This window comes from Falco biarmicus, chromosome 4 (genome assembly GCF_023638135.1).
Source record: "Falco biarmicus isolate bFalBia1 chromosome 4, bFalBia1.pri, whole genome shotgun sequence".
Taxonomy (NCBI): Eukaryota; Metazoa; Chordata; class Aves; order Falconiformes; family Falconidae; genus Falco; species Falco biarmicus.
Genome location: NC_079291.1, coordinates 107,533,830 through 107,556,305, shown reverse-complemented (window position 1 = coordinate 107,556,305; position 22,476 = coordinate 107,533,830). Strand labels below are relative to the sequence as shown.

General features: G+C 43.0%; 1 protein-coding gene across 6 annotated transcripts in view; it reads right to left on the bottom strand.

Annotated features, from left to right (window-relative positions):
• Positions 1 to 15,173: 15,173 nt before the first annotated feature.
• FGD3 (FYVE, RhoGEF and PH domain containing 3) overlaps positions 15,174 to 22,476 on the bottom strand; it is a 111,644-nt gene continuing 104,341 nt past the window's right edge. For all 6 annotated transcript variants that reach the window (XM_056337109.1, XM_056337116.1, XM_056337111.1 and 3 more), the window contains 2 exons: positions 22,327 to 22,467; positions 15,174 to 16,153 (listed from right to left, as the gene is read on the bottom strand). In XM_056337109.1, coding sequence (XP_056193084.1) covers positions 15,929 to 16,153; positions 22,327 to 22,467 — 366 coding nt within the window. In that variant the 3' untranslated portion in view covers positions 15,174 to 15,928. The remainder of the gene's footprint in view (positions 16,154 to 22,326; positions 22,468 to 22,476) is intronic.

Below are 22,476 nucleotides of genomic sequence, written 5' to 3'. Positions count from 1 at the left end.
GGACATACAGTGTATTACACATCCCCTACATTAGTGACTTAACCTGAATTTACGGCTAGATTTGAATTTATATGCACTAGCACCAAAAGACCCTACCCAAGAGTCTAGACCAGGCATGCTTGGTGCTGTTGAGGCACGTACATAAGGGTAGACAGCCCAGCGACAGAGGCAAACCAGAGGGTCCGTGTTCAAAAACAAAGAGGTGAAAGAGAAGTAAAGACTAGAAGAGTTGTCATAAGTCACCGAGCAGGCTGGAAACATGCAGAGAAACTGGCACTCTCTGGCCTCTTTCTCCAACCTCCTCCACTACACCACGCCAACTCTCCAGTTGAGCAACACCTGCTTAGACCCACCTTAAGGCTTTGTGCTGTTACCAGAGTGATTTGTTTCCAAAGACGTTGCCTAAACCAAAGTTAACTCATAATCAAGTACTTCCCCTTCCAAAATGCTTTGAATACTTATTCCAACTGAAAAATCTACATATTAAAAAAAGCTGTTTCTTCGAGCTTGCAATTATAAAATGAATGGGGTTTCTGCATCAGCAAAGCAGCACAAATGATGCTCTACCTTGGTCAACTCCTGTGAAAACTGGTGAAACTCATCTTCTTTCTTTGGAGTAGTTTTCTGAAAAGATACAACTACCCTCACAAAAATACCTGACAGTGCAGCAGGCTGTAGGAAAGCTTAATGAAAAAGGCACTGCCTGTTCTTCTTAGCTGGAGTCATACTGACATGAGATATATTTGGTGATAGAGTTCAATTTCAGTAGCATGGTTTTGAGATAAGAAGAGACATTATTAACAACGGTGAAGACAATAACATAAGGGAAACCAAATCTCTTGTCTAACAGTTTGCCACAATGTCCTGAATATTTAGTATTTATTTTAAATATGTATGCGTTGCTTCAGTTCAAGTTTACCCCAAAGAAAAGAATTGCTTTAATCCTGTAATTTCAAATGCAGATGTCTTAGAGCCAGCTATAGAAATAAAAGTCATAAAATAAACAAATAAAAATCAGATGTAAAAGTTCTGTAGTTTAGGACTTGGGTTTATATGAAGAAAACCTCAGCAATATTGTTCCTATCACATTTATCCCGCTGTAACTTCTTCACAGTCTTCCACACTGGCACGCAGTGCAAGTGGTAGATGGAACTGGGTTTTCCTGCAGGTCTAAATGTAGCAGATGCTGTTAGGAGGAACCGCTCTTTGCTTGATTAGAGGACACAGAAAGATCTTCCTTTTTGCGGTGGTGTTCAGATAAATATTATAAAGAAAGAGAAAGGCATGCAGTGGTGGGGAGGGCTGGACCCGCTGGAGCTCTGCTGTGCCGCAGCCCCCTCCTGCTAGTGCTGCAGCCCCGGCTCTGCTGAGGAGAGGGAATGAGGAGCAGATGCAGTAACACTGCACTTGAGTTGCTACAGCCAGAAGTTTGGGTTCATACATGGGGAGCAGACATGCCGAGAAAGAGGAGGCAATACATCCCCTACCCCCCCCTTAATTTTTCAGAGTACAGCTGCACTGTCAAGGAAAGAAAAATGACATGAAAAAGAACCCAAGTTTCGTTGTGCCCACCACTACAACGTCTGCTCTGCTGCTGAAGGTCTGAGATGAGTGCTGCGTTCACCAACTTGTTCTTCAAGCCCGGGGGGCCACGAACACTGGATGCGGAAGCACCATTCCTATCGCTTGGCTGTGCCCAAGAGAGTGGGGGTGAATTCAGGCAGAGATCATGGTGTGGTGCTCTGTAACCCACCACCTGAGCTGGGCTGGGGCACCTCCAAAACACCTCCAGAGGTACCTGAGAATAAGGTTGCTCGGGTTCAACCCAAAGGCACAAGCCAGGGGCAACCTCTGGAGGGCAATTCACCGTCCTTCCTGCACCTCGGTGCTGGGGGGCCGCTGCGGGAGGGGGGCTGCCGGCAGAAGGCTGTCGTGTACGACACGAAGAGGTAGAGTTGACAAGATTTACTCCCCTGCATTTCTCTAGATCCAGCTGACCCAGTTTTCTTCCTGAAAAAAAACTGGCATTATAGAATTGTTGAATCAGAATCATTTGGGTTGGAAAGGACCTTGAAGATCGAGTCCAACCGTTAACCCAGCACTGCCAAGGCCACCACTGAACCACGTCCCTCAGCACCGCATCTACACAGGCTTTAAACACCCCCAGGGATGGTGACCCCGCCGCCTCCCTGGGCAGCCAGTTATCATTCGAACAAACCTGGGCAGCAGATGTCTACTGCAAGTGCTGGTGAGGACGTCACAAAATGCCCATTTCAGTGCTGCAGAGAAGAAACGAAGCTTAAAATCCATAACCCCTCCCCAGCTACAGAAGAACACTGGAGATGAGTTCCTGTTGGTCATTTCATAGAGTTTTAACTCCAGAGTTGCACAGAAGCACCTTTGTAAAACAATGAATTGTATTATTAATTTACCCATCAGCACTTTTTTCCCCTTTTGATCATATGCTTCCCCCTTGGGCTTGTTCAGTCGAACAAACTCCTGTTCCCCATGGGACAAAACCGAACTTTCTTCCTTACTGGGCAAGTCAAAAGCACACTTGGAAGGCTGCGTGCTGAGGAAGGCTGCTGACCCAAGGCCGGGTCGCACAGCCCAGAGCCGTGCCGTGTGAAGGCACGGGAGGACGCACACCGTGTCCGACCCTGCTGCGTGACCACGGGGTCTGCCATCGTGTCGTTCCCACCCCGCGGTGCCAACTGCCTTGCTCCTGTGAACGCACCCTCTTATTTCTAGTGGAGATAAGAGGGAAGGGGACAGCTGGGGGTCTTTTGGAGGGGCTGCTAGATAGCCACTGGAGAGAGTATCTCTGAGGTTTTGTTTCTATATTTTTGTTTGAACTGGTAATAAATTCAGTCCCAAAGGGTGGTGTAAATCTGTGGGATGTACAACGCTCAGATCAGGGCTTGTGCTTCGTATGTGAAAGAAACATGAAAGGCAAATTGTCCAAGGATCTCAGCTTCAGCCTCACGCTGCATTTCATACATCTCACAGGTTATTACAGGCACATACAGAATATGCAGGATTATTTGGGCTGCTCTTACTGCAACTGTGAATTTTCCAGATTTGCAGGCAACCAGCTGAGTACATGGCTAGCTCTATGTTTCAATTCTGGCTCTGAAAGACCACCTGGGAAAATATCTACAAGTTTTTATTTTATGATTTTATGTATGAGGAAAAAGCACCAGAACCTGCCAATGAGGAAAGTGAGGTGTTTTTTTATCTTTTCAAAAGGGAAGGGGGGAAAAAAAAATAAAGTGTTCCCAGCTTACCCCATCAGAACAGAAATCTGGAATTGATGAGGGAAAGCTATATGTGGTTTTCTGCATTTATTTAACCCACACTTCACCCCCCCTGCTTGGCTCTGACCATCCCCAAGCAGACTCTCACCTATCTCCCTGGGGATGGGAAGGTGGTGGGAGCAGCCAGGGGGACTCAGCACCCCACGTCTGCTCTCCCCGTGCCAGCTCACTGGGTTTGCAAGGGAACAAATTAACATGGGATTCACTCTAAAGTTGTATGAGGGATTGAAAAGGGTAGAGAGAGAAGTTTGGGCTGTTCTTAAGGCTTGCTCATGGGCAAAACTGGCACACGGACTACTCCACAGATACTCTGAATTGTATGTTTATTCCTGTGCAGGTTAGTAGTTCTACTGCCTGAGAACATTTACCCTTACAGTTAGGCATCCACTTTGCTGGGCTGCAGAATTTAAAAGGCGCGATGAAAAAAAGAAAAAAAAACCCCAAACCCAACTCTATAAAACTAGGGAAGAAAAAAATTGTATTTGACAAAAGAAAAATAGGTCCAAAGGGAGGTCAATGAGAATTTTACCACTAGATTTCTAAGCAGCCAGGGTATGGTTTCAAACTGTGAAAACATAAGTAAGGGAAATACCTCTATTTCCCCCTATTTCAGAAAACAAAGCCATTATTTTAACCTGAACCACAGGGTTCATAGTGACTGCTTCCTCTCCCAGGCCGGTCTGTTATCACTGTGAGCAGCCTGCACAACCCCCTGCATTCTGCATTAACCAAAAGCAGCGTTACATTGATGCATTTCTTAATAATAGGCAATTGGGTCTACTGGAAATGTTATTAAACATACTATTTGCAGCATTCTCCGGAAGAATACCAACTATTTGTGATTAAAGCAGCCTGTATAGATCTTATTTTAACTTTACTGTAGTTGTGACCTAATCCACCCAAGCCCAAATCTCCCTGCAACAACCTTCATGCACAAAAGGAAACTTGAACAGAGACATGGAATACTGAATTCAAGGTCTTACTGTAGACAAGATCAGCATGTTCTTTGCACAAATGCAAAAACACTACAAAACTGGTGAGGCTAAACTACAGACTGAATCCTAGCTCTGTTCATGAAAATATGGTACTCATTTCTTCTAGGCTACTGAAAATAAATTCAACCTAAATTGCATTCTAAATTAGTGTTTCATTATGCACAGTGTATACAGCAAACTCTTCTAGAAAAAGAATGTAATGAAGAGCTTCACGCTTCTCAATTATGGCTATTATCCTTCCATTGCTAGCTCTTTCCTTTCTTTCTTTCTTTTTTTTTTTTTTAAATATATCTGATGCTTGTGCAGAACTCTCTACTAAGTCTGCCATTACAGAAAGTGCTAATGCTGGCAATTAAACCTAAAGATTGTTGACAGTTACTAGAAATCACCGTTTAGATTCTTGGCAATTCCTGTACTGAGATATCATTATTGGTGAGCTCGTAAGACGGCAACATTCAAGAACATAGCCTGGTAGAAAACGAAGAAAATACCAGCACCTGAAACAACTTTATGACTCATAAATAAGTAATACGCTGGATATCTTACACTTGTTCATTTATTATTCACTTCTGTGATGATTCTCCTCTCCCTAGTACAGCACACCAAAGATGAGCACTACAACAAGCTGCGCAGAGGGTGCCCAAGTGCTCGCTGCCCCTCTGGTGACAGAGGTGGTGGCCGAGGGACACGGCAAGGATGGCAGTGCCAGCTCCCCAGCTTGGTCCAGTCCTGTCGGCGGCGCTCCCGGTACGCACCAAGAGCATCATAGCCTGCATCCAAGGCTGGTTTAATTAGTGGACCAAATCGTATACAATTTTAGGACATAAGCCAAGTGAGTGAGCTTATATAAACGGTGTCACCAATCGGGCGTGTGAATTTGCAGGAGCTGCAGGAAATGCTCCAGGCAGACAGAAGGGAGATGCACACACTCACCCCTACACATCCCACTGTCTCCCACACCGCTCCCAGCTGCAGCCAGGGTTTCTCATTTTCTCTTTATTCATTGTCCCTTCAGCCCCCAGCAGGGTTTAGTAACTGGCTGAACTGCAGCCAGTTGCTTTCAACTTGACTATGTAGAAACGGCACGCGTATGATGTATTTTCATAGGCATTGGTGATTGAAACAACAATAAAAGAGGTTGAGCTTAAACAGCCTGTCACAGTCTGTATGGTGGGTTGGTTGTGATTAATATCCAAACAACGCGTTGTTGGTTCTCACTAGATAAAAGTAGGATAAATCCATAAGTTCGAAAAAATGAATCCACTGTCAAAACACAAACCCAGCAACTACTCATTTTCAAGGATGACACTGCTGAATAATAAATGACTTACAGGCATCCAGTGGGAATTCTTCAGAGTTACTGTAATTATGGGTGTGAATATCACAGCACTGAGATGGGGAGTACCACTTAGCACCAGTTAAAAGCTGCCAGCTTCACAAGCACATCTTGCTTTTGGCCACAGGTACCCAAGTCAAGTACACCGTCAAGGTTCTTCCTTCAGCCAGGTGCTGCCAAGCAGCTCAGTCTTCCAGGGCGAGTTCATTAACAATCTCTTATCAATTTGCAAGCGATTATTTTGTGGGTGTAGACACAAAAGATGTGGGAAGGGAACCAGCACGGCATTTAAGGCTCTGGAGACAGACCTCAGGAAGATGCACGTGGTTGCAGCAGATGAAGTTACGGCCACTGCCCACCCCAGCGGAAGGTTACCATCTCCACAGCCTATTCAAGGTAGCAGAGAAAAAAGCCCCAAAGTACAAAACCCCAAAGCTTTCTGCCCTCCTTTCAGCCTGTGTCTGAAGTGTGCTGGCTCAGCTGTGCCAGGGATGGGCACAGGTTTTATCTAACTGCTGGCTTTTGCATCACTGTGGCTGCAAGGTGGTTAATAGCTCCCTGCTGGCAAGTAAAACTTTCAGATGTTGCGCTACGATCCACAACAGCTCAGCTGCCTATGGCCCATAAAACACTAACACCCTGCAGAGCTCAGCCACATGTTCCTCCTTCCTATGCAGCGTTGCTGGGAGAGCAGGAGTCAATAGAAGAATGCTTGGTGGCAGCATCAGGCGCAAAGTAACACAGGTCAAAAGAGAAAAAAGGTATTTTTCAACGGGAAGAGTTCCTGTTTTACAACATGGTTAAGCATTTGTGTTGGCATGAGGCAGGGAGCAGCATCATGTATTTGTCACCAGGATGTTGATTTGAGACCTCATTAGCAGTGACAGAGCACGTTTAATGAACAGGGGTTCATTTCTTATTTAAGATGCTAAAGCAGCACTTTACCGTTTGAATCTATCACCCTGAGGAGCAGTCACTGCCCCATGGGGGGCAGCTCTGGAAGATCTCTGAGGACATTCACTTGTCAGCAAGTGCAGGAGCGGTAAACGAGCGACTCGCTGATGGGGAGAGGGTAGACAAAAAGAAAGGAGGCTTGGTAAGCAGTTAGCAGCAATGGGGGAAAGAACTGAGACAAAGCAGATGGAAAATAAAAGTGAGGAAAAGCGGGTGGCCGGAAGGGGATAGAAGCATTCTTCTCTTTCTGTGTGCTCCTGCTTATCCTGAAGATGTTTATTGCGTCTTCTCCACTGATTTGTTGCTAGAATGCTGTTTTCTTCTCCACTTGGCAGCCTAGCAAGAATGTGGCATGGTTTAGGGACCTCTTTGTCATCATCTTTGTTTCCTTTTTTGTCTCATCAGCAAGTTTACATTTTTTTATATTTGTTCAGATTGCTGTGACTGACTTATTTTTAAAGGAACCAAGTTTTGCCTAGGGAAGCACCAGTTTTATCAGTCTCTGCACAGACAATCTTGCCCTTCAGAGAGGGCTCCAGCTCTTAGCTCAGCAAGGCGCCATCTTCCTCGTTTGCCTTCACTTTATATTTAGAAAGATCTTCTTAAAAGTCAGTCACCATCACCACATGTGGCCCCTATTTAGGCAACAATAGCAAAGGGCAGCAAAGGATAAACAGGAAAGGGCAGATGGGGAAAGGTGAAGGAGGAGTAAGATCAGAGGCTGCTTTTGAGGAACCCAGTGAACACCAGTCCCTGAAAGCTGGCCCCTGGGCACAGAAATCCAACAGATCCCAGCCCCTGGGCACAGAAATCAAACAGATCCCAGCACCAGCTGCCACACGTGCCTGAGCCGATGGCAGTGTATTTAAGGAGGTGATTAAAATTGTGCTGCTCCACCAGAAGACAGGTTGCATCTCCCTGCACAACGCTGCAGTCACAGAGTCCAGGCACATTCTGATGTGACTTTGTGCACCCACTGCACGTCAAACGCTACTTTGTGAGTGAGTGTTTTAATGTGGGTACACTTCTGAAGGCTTAAATTCAGCCCCAGCTCCGAGTAAATATGTCTTGCTCCCACTTCCAGCCGGTATTTTTCCCTTCAACCCAACAGGCAAATAAGGTGACGCAACTTATTTCCTTTAAAGTAGAATTTTTAAGGGAGGAAAGGCAATCCAAAGATGTAGGAGAAAGGATGAGCTGGAAAAACACAAAAACTATTAAGTGCATCCAAAGGATGGGGCAGGAAAGGTGGCAGGAAAATGGAAATTCTTCAGGAATTGCCATGTTCCTCTAAATGGTTTTGTGTGTCTAATTAACCTTCAACTGCATTACTTGGTGCCTACCACCTTAATGCCCACTCCCCCAATGAAAACAGCTAGTAAAACACACCTTAGGAGATTGCGGTGAGATTTACAATTTGCTCGGGGCCAGACTTGCCCCCCCTTTCCCCAGGGCACCACCGGGCTGAAGCAGCTCTTCCCAACGCCTTTCAACAAAGAGGAAAAGCTTCTTCATGGGCAAATACACTCTTTGTATTTTTCAGTAAGCATCTGTCCTCAGGAGCACTCTCTTTTTTTTTTTTTTCTTTTCCTTCCCTGTTCAACTTAACTCAGTTCTTCTGTAGCTCTTTCTTTCCGTGAGTATTATTTATTGACCCTTCTTTCACATCCCCCGGGACTTGCTGCTTTAAAAGTCACGCGTGGTTCTAGTAATGGCAGATGATCACCAGACTACAGGAAAGGACACAGTCATGGTGTGGTTTCTTACCCTGCATTATATTCTCTAACGTTACGCTCAAACGTGTGCCTGGGGACTCGGGCTGTGCGTTAGCACCAGCTCGCGCACCCTCCCTCCTCTGACTGCCTTGAAGCCCCAACTGTGGGCACAACGGCTCCATGAAGACTCTTTCCTTCTGGTTTATTTAGGCACCGACTACTGCAGCAGCTCCAGACGCAGTGTGACAATTGGCAAAAGTAAGGACAGGGGAAGGGCAGCTGCTAGTGCAGAGTTATCGCAGCGAGCCTGCTCCTGCTTGTGCCCTGTGAATTGCAGCCACAGTCCTGCATGGGCATGGATTTGGGAATTCCTCCGCGGGCCGTGTGTTACCAGGTCCCGATCCCTCCTCAGTTCTGGAGTCACGCACAAGTACACAACCAGTAATTCAGCAAAACCACTTGCCTACTCCCCTCTCTCAAATCCCTACCTGCAATTTATTTGATTACATCCTATAACAACTCCATTTATTAGCTTACAGCAGAACTCTTTGCTGCTGAAACTCTTTGGGTAACCAAAGTGGGAGCAAGACAATACTTTTTTTTTTTTTTTTAGTTTTAAAATGAAATTACCTTTTCAAGCCAAAACCATTCAACCTTCTCCCACTCTCCTGAAACTACCTCAAAAAATATTACACTGCAAAACTAAAGACTTAAGAATTGGGCCATGTTCAGAATACCCATTGTCTGTAGATGTTTAATTTGATCTCCTTCCCTGCAAGTGGTGCGATACATATTCAGTGCACAGGATGAAGCCGCTCCAGGGAGGATGAGATCCATGTAACTGATGGAAGTTCCTCCCTACTTTCTCATTTTGTACGACCGTAAGATGATTACAGGTGTGTCCTATCTGCCTTGCACCAGAAACTCTTCCATTAACAGCAACAACACAGACCGGTTGCTTCTGTACAAAACGGACGCACAGGTCCCACCGCCTCACTCGCTCTCAGGCGAGCAGAGCACCATCCACTTACCTTTACGCACAAGAGCAATACGGCAAGTCCCCTTCCTACCGGTACACAACAGCACACGTGGACACAGCACTGCCGTACGCCACGACAAACCTAGGCAGACATGCCTCTTACGGCTGATTAAATCAATCCGATCTCACCCTGTCACTCAACATGAATTCAAGGAGAGCTTTTATCGCCCAACTCCAAGAATCTGATGCATCTTGACACTGGTTAACAGAGGGATTTGGAGCTTAATTACCAAAAGGGATTTCCTCACATGAATTGATGAGCACGTAGTCCGTACTCTCGCTCTGGGCACTCAGATTCTAGAAACAGGACTAGGTCCTCCCAGGTGAATTGGATGTGTGCAGGAACAGTAAATTTTTTAGCAATGGGCATATCTCTGGCACAGCCTAAGGAACAAGCTTCAGATTTTCTCTCTTCTGCAGTACACAATTTGACTATCCAAACCAGTACTTATTGCTCCATCTCCCCAGCTGCTGAAACACTACCCACCTAGCTCTGAGTTGTACAACAGATGCAATGAGTTTATTTCCCTTTCATGTTGTTTTCAGTACAAAAGTTTTCCTGTTTTAATTCTGTTGCTGAGTTATTCCCTTTTTCCATGACGTGGTTTCAACAGCATTTATTGTCATTAAAAGAGACTTCTAAAACCTCAATGTACAGTTTTCCTTGGGGAAAAAAATTAAGTGAACAATGCAATGGCACTGGAGTTCCTAAGACACCTTCCTATCTACGGATGCCTGTGGAAACATCCCAATGACTCCAGACTTGCCCAAAGCACCCAGACAACTATAACTTAACACCACAGGCAACTTGAAAGTGTTGAAAAGTAAAACTTCCTGAGATCCCTTTACAGCTCCAGTATAATCTGAGTCAATACTAGGACTTTTATCAAAGCAAAAACGTGCTGCCCAATGTGGAGAGTGACATTAACAATGCATGCACAAGGCCAATACGCAATGTTTAATTACTCTTACCCAATTCAGAAGTCAGTTGGTACTTGCTATCACCAGTTTCACACCAAACACTGCTATCTTCAGCTTGGAATCTGAGAGCACCTTCTCCAATAGAAGTGGGACAACACTGTATTTTCCAATTTAACCTCTTTTTGAAAGTTATAGAGCACTATGGCACAAGACCAATACCTGATAGAGCAAACGGCTAATTCTTGTAACACAGTGTAAATGCCTTGACGGATTCTTGCCCATTCGGAGATGCTGGAATAACTGATTATTCCTTTTCAGACTTAAATACACCAGCTACAGATCGTATGAGATCTTGATCTGACTAGACAACTAAGATACTCCCATGTCTGTAGAGTGTCTGCCTGAAACATAAGGAAGTTACTCGACATTTGCAAGGAAAACAGGTCCACCGGACAAACACATTTTGAGACTTGCAAATTAAAGCTTTCCAAAGCAGCAAGCACAGTCTAGACATAGGAACACGGAGCCTCTTTAAATTGCTGGGATTTCCATTTGCTTCCTCACCAAGCTGAACATAACTCACCACTGATCAGTGCACACTGCATGCACACGCTGCTCTGAAACAAGCTTTTAAATAAGCTTTCTTTGGGGTGGGACACCCTTGGGGTGTAGGGGGGCAAAAATACTGGGAAGAGAGAAGGCTTTTTTGAAATCTACTGTCAGTCAAACCCAAACCAACACTGTAGGCCAGATCTAGGTTCATTTAAATGCATCCGTGAAGTTAATACAATTTATTCCAGGTGAGGATTTGTGGTTTTGAATTTTGAACCACTTTGATAAGACCTGTCTGAGTAACAGTCTTTTACACTGTTGATACTAGCAGCAGTTCTAAGAAGGCTAAGTTTATTTTGCTGCATTTGAGCAAGTCATGCACATAAGCTGGTTACAGCTTCCCAAAACCCTATTTCAGAGACACCAAACAGAATTCTTCCTCTAGTCTAATCTCCTGTGATCACAGATCACGGAGTATCTGCAAGGACAGACAGCAACTGCTTTCTGAAAAGCCTCTTTTATTGCTATTTCATTTTACAGCAAAATGCAATTGCTCTACTCCACCAAGCTCCCCTGGGCCGCAGAGTGCCCAGCCAAGTGAAAACCCAGACAAAAGCACCAGCCCAGCGAAAGCCCTGGCCATGCTGCACATGGATTGAAGAACAGAAAAAGAGAAACGGTAGGTGTGTGAAAAGGGAAGGTGCTTGTTTACAGGATATGCAGTCATTTATATTTAGCAGCTAAACGCTCCATCCTGCTGGTGAAAGACAATGAGGGAAGTAAAGCCACAGCCAGATCGGTTAACCACCAGCTTTAATCTACACTTTCAGTATTGCGGGGCAGCTGTTTCTGGGAAACGATGCTAGGATTCATTTAAATGAAGAAGGCAAGAAACCCCCTCGTCGTTTGTTACCTCATCCCAAAGAACAAGAAACAAATACTGCTGTCTTTCGTCTGAATAAGATCTACTAAAGGAAACAGTCGTGTCTTGGAGCTCACTTTATGCCTTGAAAAGCACCTGCTAAACTGATGACTGGACTTTTTTCAAACAAACCAGATAAATGAAGAGAGATACTCTATTGATTTCAGAGCTGGATCAAAAACAAGATAACACAGTTCTTTCAGAATAAAATAACACTTTCAGCTTTATCATTTGACATTAAATTCTTTCCCATTGACAGCCAAAATGCTGGAAATCTGGTGTCCTGTACAAGAAGCAAGAGATCTTCTCCTTTCCTAAACCATTATAAAAAAAAAATCCTGACATTTACATTGTCCTCCTCCGAGCTACCCAGTTACATATGATTGAGCCATTCATGTTATTGATTTACTGGAAGGATGACCGGAGCAACAAAACTTTGTAGACATAAGAAACCTTTCTTTATATTTCATGTGGCGCTCTCTCAGAGAGAAATACACCAGATGCACCTCTGAGTTCATGAAAAACATGTTTGTATAGGAAGTTGGTCCAAACTGACATGTTAATTTCAAAACCTATGCAAATTCAACAAAAACCCCATGCGATGATCAGAGAAAGTGCTGGGAGGCTTCTGTACTATATTTGTTCTACGTTAACTCAATAGCTAAGACACAATAAAAGTTTCCCTTTTTTTTGCATATGCAATTATTTGTGGGAGTAAGTACACATTAATAGATCTCTAAGATATTACAGACAGAAATGATAGTAGAAAAAGTAAAGGTTAAAGCTATGAAGCTCTTTATAGCCACATGCTTGTAAAGTTTATTTTAATTGTTTCTTATACTAGTCCCCATACTGTGTAGGCTTTCACGCAGGCTTTGCGTTGTTCTATAGGCAGCAATGGAGATACTCCCCTAAGTTAGGTGTATGCATCCAGCTTTGCAAGATCTTTGGCTTTCCATCACTAAAGACTGATCGCCACCTCTGTCATCCCACTGACCAACATAACAAGTTTCTCAGTTGCAACCCTTCATTCAACAGGTCATTTAAGTAAAATATTCTAGTTTCATCAACAGAAACTAAGAATGAGGCTTGACTACAGCTTCATATAACCAGCACCCTGATTCTGGCAGTAATCAAACCCATGTGCTCAGGGAAGAGCATTGCGTGAGAGAAAACATTTACTGATGCTTTCCCCAGAGCACTCCAAAGCCATATCAATTTGCCAGCCAGGGACCAACTGAGGTTTAGAATTTGAGTGCACAGCTATAAAATTAAATAGGGAGAATGCAGATTTTGGAAGCTCGGGGACCCCTGCCTGGCCTAGCTGACTGCAATTTTGGCATGCCTGTTTATCATCATGTGAACTAGGCTGCCACTGTCTCAGGCTTTCTTTTGTGTTTATAAGTTAAAAAAAAAAAAAAAAAAAGGGTGTGGGGGAAAGCAGCTTATTTCCTTGGTGTGGCAGGACACATGAACTAACCAGGATTGAAGGAGGTCTGAAGTGATTATTTCCCGTATTCTTAAAAGATGTGCATTCAGATACTTTGAAAGATTCATCTCCCAGAATCACGTTCTCAGCCTTCATACCGCTGAATTCATTTATATAAATGACACACATGTCCCAAGAACAGGAAAGAATAACCCAAAGCCTGAACAACGCCTCAACACGGATGAGCGGTAACTCACCCCAACACAATGCAGCTTCAGCTGCGGCCAACAGACTGTCCTTCAGCTCCACCGGGAGCTAAATCAGGCTTTGAAAGTTGGAGAAGTACCACTAACGTTGCCAACCATGACCGAGGGAATGAGATCCCAAGCTCTGACACCATCACCCGTTTCCTTTCAGTCTCTAGGCTGGGCATTTTCATGGTGTATCAAACAAGAGCGGACAGAGCTCTGGAATCTTCTGCAAGGGACTTGTATTAGTTTTCTAGACAAGGTTTAAGTTGCTGGCTTGAAACTATAAAAGCTCTTGATTGTTTGGGGCTTAGTCATAAAGCAGAGATTCCCCAGGCACGTTCCTTGCCACAGCCCCTGAAAGTGGAAAGACAAGCTGGAAACAAGGCTGCTCCGTGAGAACCGTACCGCCAATGCCCACAGGTGCCATCATGTGTTAACACTGCAGGCACACTACAAATTATTTTTTATATTTATTTTTTTTAAAAGAAGGTGAACTGAGGAATATAAAGTCATTACATGTGTATTTTGACATAGTTAAAAAAAAGAATGGAGGAAAATTGCAAAAAATGTATGCTAAAGATTTTTTCTTGGTTAATAAAAATAGAAAATGAAAGATATATTCAGATGCATTAATTTTGTTCTGGTTTACCATTCTCCCTTCCCATTGCTCTCTTGGTAACAAAGAAAAGGAACAAAGCAAGTGGAGTAACAGAGGAAAAACTTCAAAACAAAACAAAAACCCAGCAAACAAACAAAAAACCCCAACCCTGAAAAACAAACAAAACCCAACACCAACAAAAATCCAAACCAGAAATATTACAAAATGACTAAATTTTCAAGACAAGCATTCTACATCTTTACACTTTCAGGCAAGCTTGGGGGAGAAAATAACACACACTGAGGTTTTTTTCATAAACTATATGATAAAAATTACTCTGCAAGAAATCTTTCATGCTAACTGATTCGAGAGGGCAGGTAGGGACGAGAGGGAAGATGCAAGTCTCATGAAATTTTACCAGTAGCTAATAAAATACATGGCCTCTGATTTTTAGCATCATGGACTTCAGGCATATGATGTATTTCACCAGCATAAAAAAAACCCCAAACCACCAAAGCCCAAGCAAGGAAGAAAACCAAATTCTTTTCTGTAGGTAAGAACAATACTCACTGATGCAGATCGCTAATTTTCAACAATCCTAACAAACTCTGGCTGTATGAAGCAGTTCTTTCTTTCTACCAATATCAGAAAATGTAGAAGGCTGAAGAGGAAACAAAAGTTAAACCAAACCATTTAAAAATACAGTACTGTGACAGTTTTTATTTAATTTTTATCAGTACTACATGCTTACTATCACTAGGAACAGACATGCCACTTTTTTTTTTTTTCCATGTTTGTTTTTTTTTTTGTTTGCTTTTTTTTGGTAAACCTATATTAAATGTTGACCTAAAGCTTGCTGTGCCTTGGAAATCTGGCTCAGGAGTTACCTGCACGAATGTTTATTTAATTAGATAAGCACTTAAGTCTGAAAATAAGACAAATACAGGTGAACAAAAAAAATTAAATTACAAATTCAGTTCATACAAATATCTCTTATTCTATGCACTAAATCCTGTTAATTAGCCGAGATCTTTTAAAAATTCTTGAAATACTTATGAAACATTATTTACAAATTATATAAATAAATCCTAGGTCACTTTTAAATTAACCAATACAACAAAAAAAGTCGCCTTTTTGTACTGTGTGTACTAAAAATGTTCTTGTTTATTGATCACAACCCAGTTTGCAGTATAAAATGTTTGTTCACTTACATCAAAATGGGTTCAAATAGAAGGAAGGAAGGTATTGGTTTCAAAAGAAAACAAAACAATATTATAAATGCTTAAAATCAATGAGGCTTCTTAATGTTATTTTCTGCACAGTTTGCAGTCATTTTTAGAAGTCCCTTCTACAGTATTTGTCTTGTGAACAGGTCATCTCAAAATAGCAGAGACATAGTTTTAGCAAAGAGAAAATATTCAGTACATTGCTCACATTTCACAAAGACCTTTTACCAGGAGAGAAAGGACAGAGAACGGAATGTCAGTGGCCAGCACAAGCCTTTACAACATTTAACTTAAAGGCAGCATTTATAGAACTAATCACAGACTATACACATCCTGCACTGAACAGCAATCAAAAGGACTGGAAAATATACATTTAGGAAAACAAGAGACTGATGGTTTTCCATTAGCTTTGTTAAAATTAATGCTTTTCTCCTTGTCTTTTGTTTTAAAACCAGCATCGACACCACCAACAACTACAACTACCTTTTCCTTTAACATAACACATGCCAGGTAACTACCGTATGTGAGAAATGTACAATAAAAGGAGAGAAACCACTGAATTTCCTATGCAGACACATGAAAATATAAAGCCATACAGATTCCAAAGTGCCATGAATACCAAATTCAAGTGATGGTTTATAGCGTGTAGCAAAGAAACTAAACAGAACTTGCTCTATGGGTTGCCAAGCCCTTCAGTTACATCTTCAGTTTCCCCTTTGGCTGCTTTGGTGAGAATTTCCATCCATTTCATCTGCAGTTCTTCATCTTCCGCACTGAAATACAGAGTTTGCTGGGACTGGCAAAGCTTAAAAACATGCTTCACTTCAAACTTCTCACCAGAACTTGGTAAACTGACTTCGTATCCCAGCAAAGGAATAGGACGTAGGCTCCGTCCATCCTAAAGAAGAAAAATACAAAAAGTCAGCAACAAGCAGTATTTGAAATGGGAGAAGCAGGGGTATGCTGTGCAGGAAAAAAGATTTCCTCTCCGGGGGATAAAAAAACCACCTGTTTCAAACAGTTTAGAACTACCTTCGAAGTAGTAAGACATGTCTGGAGATGCATTACCCTACACCTGGGACATGGCCAGCAGGCACACACGCTCTGGCTATGTCACAACTCTCACCAAAGTGGGGTGTCTGGGTGCGTGCCCCCGGCTGAGAGCTCCAGCCTGCCACCCTGCCCGCCGGGGGAACACGCGCGCACTTCGATAAGCACATTGATGCAGTTCCAGAGTACGTGTGCGTTCAGCTCCTCCTTCAGTACTACAGCACAGAAAACAGAGAAGAGGCAATATTGACTGCTTGACTCAAAACAATAAAAGGCAATGACTTATCGGTGCTTTTTATTCTTCTTATTTAAGAGATTCCCTTTTGCAGTAAGAATACAGATCCAGCAGTGGCATGCATGGATGGGGATTCTCCTATAATTTCACATAACTTATGCATGTTGCCTTTAACAAAAAAAATGTTGCATTAGGTACAGGCAATTCAATCCAGCTGAGAATAGTTCAGTGCAACCCCTCTTGAACCTTGTGGGACATTTGTAAGGTTGATTCAGAGGAGAGAAATAAGCAGAGCTGGACACCGAGAGACACAAAGGCCATGACCAGGGAAGTGACTATGAAATACAGAGTTATTTATGATGCCTTTCAGAGTTGTCAAGGAGGCTGAAGCTCAGATTGTGGAACACACCTCTCTAACAGTCACATCTTGAGCATCAGCCAGCCTCTACTGAGTTCTCGGGGAAGATGTACTTTAGCAAGGCAAGGTGTGCCATCACCAAGCCACTCGTTCCAACTGATGCCAGCAAAGCATTTTCAAAGGCGGGTCTCCAAACTCAAGTTTAAACCACACAGACATCAAGCATCTGTCAGAAGCTGTCGCCTGTCATAGCAGCTACTTGTGTAGCAGCCTCATACCGAAGCTAACGAGGCATCCCACAAAGAGGTGACAAAGTCACTCTTGTCGCCCCAGACCGAATTCAGATGATTTAGTAATCTGGAAGGGGACCACAGCTCTGAGAACAATGGCAAACCCCTCTACTTTTCTAACACGTCAGCTAAAGTAATTCATGTTTCAGAGCTGCTCACATCAATGCAAACACATACATTAACTAAAGGGCAAAAAAATACAGAGTCAAAAATATGTCTACAACGTTTTATGAAATCAATGCAGGGTTCCTGATTTATTAATCTATTACTTGTTATTATTACGCAAAAAATGCCAGAGTCCATCTGCTTGAAGACCAAGCACTATTCAAGGAGATTTCTGGTGGCTTTAGGTCAAACACTAAAGAATTCAGTTCCTATTTGAGTGTAAGCAGTTGTTTTCAAAGTAGTATACAAGTTCTAGATCCTGCCACCACAGCCGCATCCATATAAACAGGGAGGTCTTGCACATGCAGAAGTTTGAACTGGCATGTACAGAGTGGCTCTAGACCTGCATACATGGCAGTGCTGAAGCAAGCAAATATGGGACTGATGAACGCAAAATGCACAAGAGCACATGCAAGCTCAACCATGCCTGCTTCACCAATCTTCTTTTAGAAAAAGACACTACGACTTGTCACATGTGAAACTGGAGGCTGCCCATGACGATGAAAAATGGTATCATTTGTAGCCAAGAAGTGCAGTGCAGGAGCAAACTGATGTTTGAATTGTACACGTTACACCTACCCAACGTGTGCAGACACAGGCAAATTAAGCAGACTGCCTTTGGTCTTGCTTCCTCCCTTTTCTTAATATGATGCCTTTGCCACTTTCTCTGTACCTGCCTGATCCAAAAGGAAGGCATTTAAATTATTTCTGAAAAGCTCCACTACTGACAAATTCAGGTGAAGAACTCGGCCTCAAGTCATAGCACACACCCAAACCAGGTCACCCTGTGTGACCAGGAGCATCTCTGGACTGCCTCTGCCACCGAGCCCTTCCCCTCCTACTTGGAGTTTAGCAAATCCAGAGGCTATGCCGCACCCACAAGGAACTCAGGCCCTACGTCGAGCACATAAGTAGGATTTACAGGCCTTACGGAGAGGTAAATTTCATGTTCCATTTTCAAGAGCCTACTGGATTTGGCTGGTTGAATTGGTGGATGTTTTTTAAAAATACTTCTGTATGCAACATACTAGGGTTGCATGATGTCAGTATTTCATCAAACCAAACTACCCAGCGCTGAAAAGAGCTCCGCTTTATGGTTGATTTCAATCATTTTCTTGAGACACTGAGCGATACACAAAAGTCTACTAGATATGTGACATTGTCAGTAATCACAAGCATTACCGACTCTAAGCAGTATAATACTAATGGGTTATTTATCTAGGTAATTACAGCAGCATTTGTTTATTGCTCTAGTAGAGCCATTCCAATATCCAGGGCTTAAGATTTGGGAACGGACAGCCCAGTTCCACCATACAGGCGGTTCTATTTCATGCACCCCTCCACACAGACATCCCTCTTGCACTGGGTGTCAATTTGAGGTGTATAAGCTCTCTTAGGCAAATATACAGAACAACAGTTACCCACTGATGGACCACTACTATTTTTCCCTCCTACTTTTGAGTAGGTTTAGAAAATCCCTGGGTTTTCCACCAAACTCCCACTCAACCCACTTACGATCTAATCCCAGCCTTGCACAAATCATTGAGAGACTCCCATGACGCAACGGTGAGCCAAGATGCAAAGCTCTGCAGGACCACGTAGAAGGACAGGCAGAGCTTCGTGCAGGGCCAGCTAAAGCTTCACCTAAATGTGGCCAACAGAGAAGCCGCAAAACTCTAAAACCTGAGCTCAACTTCAAACTACCAGCTACTCCCTTACTTTCTAGGAGTAACTCACCTTTACATGATGAATGAAATATTTTTCTTCAGAATTTATAAAGCAAAATCTTTTCTTGGATCAAACCTGGTAATCATTGTATACACTAGCTCTTGCTGTACTAGATTTACCCTCCGTATTTCTCCAAAATTCATTACTTCTCTAGCTAGCTGGGACTCCTTAATTGTGCCTTTCTCAGTTAGGTGTGAGTTCGTATCAGAGCTGTGGAGGTAGCTGAGCATTTTACAAGGCCAATGGGGACAGAAGGTCCAGGTGGAGCCCTTGGAAAGACACATTTCTGTAAAACTGCTGAGCCTTAAGCCTGAGGTAGTCTTTGCTTATATGCAAGCTCTTCTAATTCCACTCAGATACATGTGACAAACAGCTGCACAAATTCTGTCTCAGTTTGAGGACAGATAAAATTGGTATGATTTCCATACCTAAATAAGCTGTGAATTTTATCCTCATGCATAAAGCCTTATGCAAGACTTAAACCGTGAACACTCAGGGGATTAATTCATTCTCCTGGAACAAGGATCTAAAGCAAAAAAGCAGTTTTCTTGCTATTTCAAAGCCTGTGAGTCTTACTTATTTCCATCTGCACCGGCATCCCTTCTTCGGTGTGAGGGTTGGGGGTGCAAAGAACAGAAGCTGTGATGGCTTTTACTGTATCAGAAGCTCCAGCTTCAGCTTGGTTTACTCCTTTTTCCCAAGAGGTGCTATTCTTTCTGTTCTTTTTGAAAATAATCTCCCAACTTTCAAACTCCTACAGTCATGCTTCGCTTGGTCTGTGTTTCAAGACCTTTAATACCATTGTTGCCAGTATTTTTCCCAGAAGGCATGTCTTTTTTTAGGCACCGAAATGCTTCTTTGCAGGCCTAAAGATGTCTGTGAGATAACATCGAGGTGGCTGTACAAAACAGAACACCTGGAAAAGTAACATCCGAGCCAGAGTGGTGCCCGACTGATTCCAGATGCTCAACCACTAGGAAAGCAGCTCTGGAAGAGATTTTTCTTGGAAGCCTAGTGTATACTATGCAAACCAGAACTAACAAGAACGTTGCGTTAGTATCAAAGAATGGGATTTACTTCATATTTTTTTTTCCTTCAGTCAGATGCAAATTGAAGAAAGTATCCGAGGGAGAATGGTAGGCCCTTGAAGAAGGGATTAATTTTTGTTGTTTATAGTGTCAGCCTGCAACTGGTGACTCCCAACAGTAAATCCTGGCTTGATTATTGAATGTAAGAGCTCAGTTACTGAATGTAAGATAGATCAACCTTGCCCTGTATGCTTTCTTGCAGCTTTACTGGAAGATTTCTCTCACACCTGGAGGGCGCTAACCACTAAATTTAAGTGTCATAAAAATCAACAATCAGTGCCCAAGGCACTGCTCTCTCCTAAAAAATAGCATCTTACCAGTAATGTCAACAGAGTCTAAAGATCAAATATGGCAGGACATGGAGCAGAGAATGTAGCATCTGAAGCACAGATGCTCCTCCTGCTTCCAGCCCTAGCTTTGCATGACTGTCAGGACGGGGCCCCGGGGAGTTGAGCATCATTCTGCTATGCTCTAAATACAGCTGATCTACGTCCCATGGGTTATTATTTGTGTTGTCCCGAGACAGTTAGTTGGGCACTAGAGAAAATATCTTTCTAGGTCATACTGTGTAAGAGGCATTGCTTCCTCTCAACTCCTTGTTCTGGTCATCTCTTAGATGACACGTTGCTCCTGGGTGAGGAAGACCAAAGAATCTAGACCTCTCCCCGTTCCCACTTGCCTTCCCCAAGCTTGCCTGTGTGAGAGACTCTACTTTGTACAGGCTACGGAGCCTGCACTAGTCCTTTCCTAAGGCACAGCTTTCACATCAGTTGAAAAGTTAATGCAGCGAAGCCATTCTCTCTGCTTTGCTTTTTGAAGCTTTTTTTCCTTTCCCCAGACTCTGACTCCAGAGAGATGTAAAGATTGGGTTTGCTGCACTCAGTTTGTGCTTTGTCTGAGGCTGTTTGCTTTTCCAACTTGTAATTTCAGTCATGCATCTCCTGTTGACTAGGAGGAGAGTCAGGCAGCTCGCTGCCTGCAGGAGGAATTGGAAGCTTACCCGAGTGTGGGGTTGGAGTCCTAGATGAAGCCAAGTGGGCTGTGCCTGGAGCTCCAGATTCAGGCTTTCAGTCTCTTTGAACGCTACGCTTAAATCATTACACACGCTTGTTCAAAACCAGAGGTGTTCTTGCTGACAAGCAGCAAAATGAACACACTTCTAAGGACAACGTGTACTTCTTGTTGAACATTTGCAATGGGGTAAGCTTTACTTTGAATAGCTTTATAAAATCATTGGTAGTCTTTAGTTCCCAGACTGCCCCTAGCTACAGCCATACAAACTGAGGTTAATAAAAAGCAAACCCTTCACAGCACTACAATTATAGCAGGGTAATGGTAGGCTGAATTTGGACCCGTTTCTTTTTCTGTCTGACCCAGGAGATAAAGCTGTACACAAATGTGTCAAACACCACATAAAAAATTGGATATGGGGGATCTCATTCCAGCATTGTCATTCTTTACCTTCAGCACTGAGGAAGCATGACTGATACTTCTATTTTGCATATTCTGTCATGGAAATGGGCATTTCTGTACTGGACTTTCACCACACACAAATGCTAGTTAGCTTCAACAGCACACTTTAAAAAAAATGCTTAACGCTAATTATTTCAAATAAAGATAAAAAATCACATGATGCTATGACAAGGAGCTTTAGCAAACACAGTCCATTTTTCAGGCCGAAGAACTTCTACATTCCCACAAATTCCTCCATCCCCTTGGCCCAGAACTAGGTTTAAAAAAGAATAAAATCTTGAACCAGCAATTGTAATATTCAGACTGCTTCACAGCTCTATACATTTTAGAGGAAAGTGCTTTCCCTAACGACAAGGTAATAAAACCTTTGACTATACCTGCCTGAAACCTCAAAATAACCCCAAAACATAAGCAAATTATCCTTGTTTTGTCCTTTGTTGTTGAAAAATGGAAAAGCTAAGCTATGAACTTAAATATTTGCTCACAACCATATCAGCAGTAACTACAGATAACAAGGAAATTTGAAATCTCTGAGGCTTTGTGCTATATTCAGAATACCAAGTTAATTTCTGTTGTTGAAACCAAGCCAAATCCTTTGACCTATTTCTCAGTTTGACATATTTAAACTTAGGCTTTTTATTTTCTCTTTTTCCTGTGTGTTAACCCTCATGAATGCCATTTTACCTGGCTACTTCCTTGCAGATACAGAACAAGAGGTTCAGTCTTGGGGATGGTCACCCACATTCTGTACCAAGTCTTCCCTTTTTCAAGGAACTGGAGGTAGCTGCTGAAGAGGCTATTTTCGGCTGCTAAGATGCTTTGCTTCTGGATGAA